General features: G+C 45.5%; 1 protein-coding gene across 1 annotated transcript; it reads left to right on the forward strand.

Annotated features, from left to right (window-relative positions):
• The first annotated feature begins 2,311 nt into the window (after positions 1–2,311).
• On the forward strand, positions 2,312–4,173 carry LOC127051261 (chromatin assembly factor 1 subunit A-like). The gene is made up of 2 exons (XM_050953352.1): positions 2,312–2,579; positions 3,512–4,173. The coding sequence occupies exons 1-2, from the start codon at positions 2,384–2,386 to the stop codon at positions 4,045–4,047; spliced, it is 732 nt and encodes a 243-aa protein (XP_050809309.1). The 5' UTR covers positions 2,312–2,383; the 3' UTR covers positions 4,048–4,173.
• Positions 4,174–5,552: the final 1,379 nt, after the last annotated feature.

Here is a 5,552-nt window from a genome sequence, read left to right on the forward strand (position 1 = left end):
ATTCCCTGGCGATGAGTTCCACAGGTTGACTGTGCATTATGAGGAAATACTTCCTTACGTTAGTTTTAAACCTGCTGCCTATTAATTTCATTGTGTGATCCCCGGTTCTTGTGTTATTTGAAGGGATAAATGAACACTTCCCTAATCACTTTCTTCACACCAGTCACGATTTTATAGACATCTATTGTATTTTCCCCTTAGTAGTCTGTTTTTGAAGCTGAACAGTCTGTCTTAAACCACTCCTCTTATGGAAGCTGTTTTATACCCCTAATAATTTTTATTGTCCTTCTCTGTACTTTTTCCAATTCTAATATATCTTTTTTTGAGATAGGGAGACCAGAACTGCACTTAGTATTCAAGCTCTGGGCGTACCATGGATTTATATAGAGACATGATGATATTTTCTAGCTTATTATTTATCCCTAATGGTTCTTAACATTGTTAGCTTTTTGGACTGCTGCTTCACTTTGAGCAGATGTTTTCAGAGAACTTTCCGCAAGAACTCCAAAATCTCTTTCTTGAGTGATAACAGCTAATTTAGACCCCATCATTTTATATGAATAGTTGGGATTATGTTTTCCAATGTGCATTATTTTGCATTTAATATTGAATTTCACCCGCCATTTTGTCACCCAATCATGCAGTTTTGTAAGATCCCTTTGTAACACTTCACAGTTATCTTTGGACTTAACTATCTTGAGTAAGGCTAAATCTACACTTAAAACAATACAGCAGACAAGGGTTTATCCCATCGCTGTAGCAAAGCTACCTCCCATTTTATTCCTACCTTTTGTTTCCTATCTTTTAACCATTTACTGATCCATGAGAGGATCAAAGAGATCCATTCAATTTCAAAATCACTGAGTTTAATTAACCCCTTTAAAAAAACCCTATAAGTTTATGATTCGTCCATGAAAGAATTTCTGATGACAAATATCCAAAATCTTTATAACACTATTATATGGTGCACTGCTGAGTGATGATGTCCATGTCAGACATAAAAGGAGACAGCCTGAGGCTCTGAAAAACATATGGATAGACTGCAGAGTAAAAGGCATCTTATTTTTCAAAGCCTCAGGACTGATGTTTTTCTCGTTCATTACAAATTATCTTTGGTATGAATATACCTCTGCCTGCACTCTACTTTGTATAAATGAAACTTATTTAGGAGACTGACCATACTTTCAAGGGCTTTCAAGGGGAAGAGAATTGAGTTCCAAATCATTGTATTTCAGAGTGAGGGGACAGTACAGAGGAGGACAGGATTTTTAATGTGCTTTAAAAAGAAATAGAAAGCCAAAATATTATTGGATGAGATTTAATAAATTCATCTGGATGTTACAAAAACAATATAAAAATAAATATTTATTCCCTACATTGGAACACTGATTTATTTTTTTCATGTAGCTTCTGCGAAGGGTATGGAAACGTACAGTTTGTACCTCTGCTATCTAGTGGCTCCCAAGTATAATGCCTGTTTGCCACCATCAATCTTTCAAGTGGCTGCATTTCAAATATATTCTTTCATATCGTATATAGTTTGTGAAGCACTTTGACAGCCTTCAAGATTAAATGTGCTAGATAAATGTAAAATACTACACATATTACCCAATGTGTTTTTGTTCAATGGTGGCCTACAAGTGCATTTAAACCGATTTTAGCAGCGTTAAACCGATTTAACGCTGTACCCATCCACACTACGAGGCCCTTTATATCGATATAAAGGGCTCTTTAAATCGGTTTCTGTACTCCTCTCCGACGAGAGGAGTAGCACTAAAATCGATATTACCATATCGGATTAGGGTTAGTGTGGCCGCAAATCGACGGTATTGGCCTCCGGGCGGTATCCCACAGTGCACCACTGTGACCGCTCTGGACAGCAATCTGAACTCAGATGCACTGGCCAGGTATACAGGAAAAGTCCCACGAACTTTTGAATTTCATTTCCTGTTTGGCCAGTGTGGAGCTCTGATCAGCACAGGTGACCACACAGAGCTCATCAGCACAGGTAGCAATGCAGTCTCCTGAGAATCAAAAAAGAGCTCCAGCATGGACCACACGGGAGGTACTGGATCTGATCGCTATATGGGGAGAGGATTCAGTGCTAATAGAACTCTGTTCCAAAAGACGAAATGAAAAAATATTTGAAAAAATTTCCAAGGCTATGATGGAAAAAGGCCACACCAGGGACTCAGTGCAGTGCAGAGTGAAAGTTAGGGAGCTCAGACAAGCCTACCAGAAAACCAAAGCAGCAAACGGAAGGTCTGGGTCAGGACTGAAAACATGCCGCTTCTACGCTGAGCTGCATGCAGTTTTAGGGGTCTGCACCACCACTACCCCACCCCTGTCCGTGGATTCCGAGGTGGGGGTTGTAATCTCAACCATGGCTGAGGATTCTGTGGAGGGGGAAGATGAGGAGGAGGAGGAGGAGGAGGAGGAAGAGGAGGACGACCTTGCAGCGAGCACACAGCACTCCGTTAGCCCCAACAGCCAGGAGCTTTTTGTGACCCAGACGGAATTACCCTCCCAGCCCTCCCAAGCCACTAGCCCAGACAGTGAAGCCATAGAAGCGACCTCTGGTGAGTGTACCTTTGTAAATATAAAACATGGTTTAAAAGCAAGCATTTTTTAATGATTGATTTGCCATGAGCGCTTGGGATGCCTTCACTGCCAGTAAAGTTACTGGAAAAGTTTAACATGTCTGGGGATGGAGCGGAAATCCTCCAGGGACATCTCCGTGAAGCGCTCCTGGAGGTACTCCAAAAGCCTTTGCAGAAGGTTTCTGGGCAAGGCAACCTTGTTCCATCCACCATGGTAGGACACTTTACCACGCCATGCATGTAGCAAGTAATCGGGTATCATTGCATGACAAAGCATAGCTGCGTATGGTCTCGGTGATTGCTGGCATTCAAGAAACATCCGTTCTTTATCTCGCTCTGTTATCCTCAGCAGAGTGATATCATTCATGGTAACCTGGTTGCAATTCAGGAATTTAATTAAGGGGACAGAGATGGCCATTTTCCTACTGGGCTGTTGCTTAAAAGAAATCCTTCCTTGCACGTAGCCAAGTGGGGGGAGGGGAGGAAGGATAGCGCTGAGCTTTTTTGCGTTTAGCTAGCAGGAATCTTTCCAGCTACCAGCCACGCGGTGGGGGGAGGGGTAAAGCAATCATCCTAGAGAATTGGATGCGGGGGGGTGGCTTCTGCTGCTGCACGTTAACAGGAAAGAAGCATCAGAGGGCACTGTGTATATGAAGGCTGGAGAAGCCGAAAGACAATGGCTTACCATGGCCGCATACAAGCTGAATTCTGATGCCTGGACCTGCGTCTGTGAGATCTGTAACACCACAGCCACAGGCACTCAATATTAAGATGCAAAATGCGACCTTGTAGTGGAAACACATGTGCTATGTAAGGTGAATAATGTTGTTCACTGTGAAAGAGTTTAACCATTGTTCTGTAAAATGTATCTTTTTAAATACTTCTCTCCCTTTTTTCCCTCCCTCATGCAGCTGCACATTTTTCAAGCCTCCCTACTCCATCCCAAAGGCTCTCTCAGATAAGGTGGAGGAAAAAGAAGATGCGAGACGAAATGTTCTCGGAAATCATGGAAGTAACCCGCAATGAAAGAGCTCATCTGAATGAGTGGAAGGATGTGGTAGCAAAGTACAGGAAAGATGCCAGTGAATGTGAGGATAGGAGGGACCAACGTGAGGATAGGAGGGACGAACGTGAGGATAGAAGAGACGCTCGAGATGAGAGGTGGCGGCAGGAAGATCTGAGGTGTAGGCAGGAAGATCAGCGGTGGCGGGATGCAATGCTGGAGCTGCTGCATGATCAAACTGATATCCTCCGATGTCTGGTGGATCTTCAGGAAGAGCAGCGGGGTCACAGAGTGCCGCTGCAGCCCCTGTGTAACCACCCTCACCACTCACCATGTTCCATATCTTCCTCACCCAGACGTGTAAGAACGCGTGGGGGAAGGCTTCGTGCACCTGCCCACTCCACTCCCGTGGACAGTCCAACCAAAAGGCTGTCATTACATTGAAATGTGTTTAATGGCCTTTTCCTTCCCTCCTATCCTCCTCCCAAACCACACCCGGGATACCTTGTCAGTTCTCTGCCTCTTTTTATAATTACTTTTTAATAATGAATACATGATTTTTAAACGATAGAGACTTTATTTCCTTAAGCAAGCTGTAATCGAAGGGGGAGGGTGGGTTGCTTACAGGGAAGGAATCAATAAAAGTGGGGGGGTTCATGAAGGGGAAACCAACACAGCACTCACACCGTACCCTGGCCCGTGATGAAACTCGTTTTCAAAGCTTCTCTGATGTGCACCGCTTCCTGGTGTGCTCTTCTAATCGCCCTGGTGTCTGGCTGCGCGTAATCAGCGGCCAGGTGATTTGCCTGAGCCTCCCACCCTGCCATAAAGTTCTCCCCCTTACTCTCACAGAGATTGTGGAGCACACAGCAAGCAGCAATAACAAAGGGGACATTGGTTTGGCTGAAGTCTGAGCGAGTCAGTAATGTGCGCCAGTGCGCCTTTAAATGGCCAAATGCATATTCTACCACCATCCTGCACTTGCTCAGCCTGTAGTTGAACAGCTCCTGACCACTGTCCAGGCTGCCTGTGTATGGCTTCATGAGCCATGGCATTAAGGGGTAGGCTGGGTCACCCAGGATAACTATAGGCATTTCAACATCCCCAACTGTTATTTTCTGGTCTGGTAAGTAATTCCCTTGCTGCAGCAGTTTAAACAGAGTAGTGCTTCTGAAGACGCGAGCATCATGAACCCTTCCTGGCCATCCCATGTGGATGTTGGTGAAACGTCCCTTGTGATCCACCAGTGCTTGTAGCACCATTGAAAAGTACCCCTTGTGGTTTATGTACTGGGTGCCCTGGTTCCCCAGTGCCAAGATAGGGATATGGGTTCCATCTATCGCCCCCCCACAGTTAGGGAATCCCATTGCAGCAAAGCCATCCAGTATGACCTGCATGTTTCCCAGAGTCACAGCCTTTCGTAGCAGCAGCTTAATGATTTTTTTGGCTACTTGCATCACAGCAGCCTCCACAGTAGATTTTCCCACTCCAAATTGATTCCCGACTGACCGGTAGCTGTCTGGCATTGCAAGCTTCCAGAGGGCTATTGCCACTCGCTTCTCCACTGTGAGGGCTGCTCTCATCTTGGTACTATGGCGTTTCAGGGCAGGGGAAAGCAAGTCACAAAGTTCCATGAAAGTGCCCTTACGCATGCGAAAGTTTTGCAGCCACTGGGAATCGTCCCACACCCGCAAAACTATGCGGTCCCACCACTGTGTGCTTGTTTCCCGGGCCCAAAATCGGCATTCAATGGCTAGAACCTGCCCCATTACCAGCAGGATCTCCAAAGCGCAGGGGCCCGCGGTTTGAGATAATTCTGTGTCCATGTCCTCATCACTCTCGTCACTGCGCTGCCGTAGCCGCCGCCTCCTCCTCGCCTGGCTTTGCAGGTCCTGGTTCAGCATAGACTGCACAAGAATGCGCGAGGTGTTTACAATGTCCACTATTGC

The sequence above is a fragment of the Gopherus flavomarginatus genome, chromosome 5 (genome assembly GCF_025201925.1).
Source record: "Gopherus flavomarginatus isolate rGopFla2 chromosome 5, rGopFla2.mat.asm, whole genome shotgun sequence".
Classification (NCBI taxonomy): domain Eukaryota; kingdom Metazoa; phylum Chordata; order Testudines; family Testudinidae; genus Gopherus; species Gopherus flavomarginatus.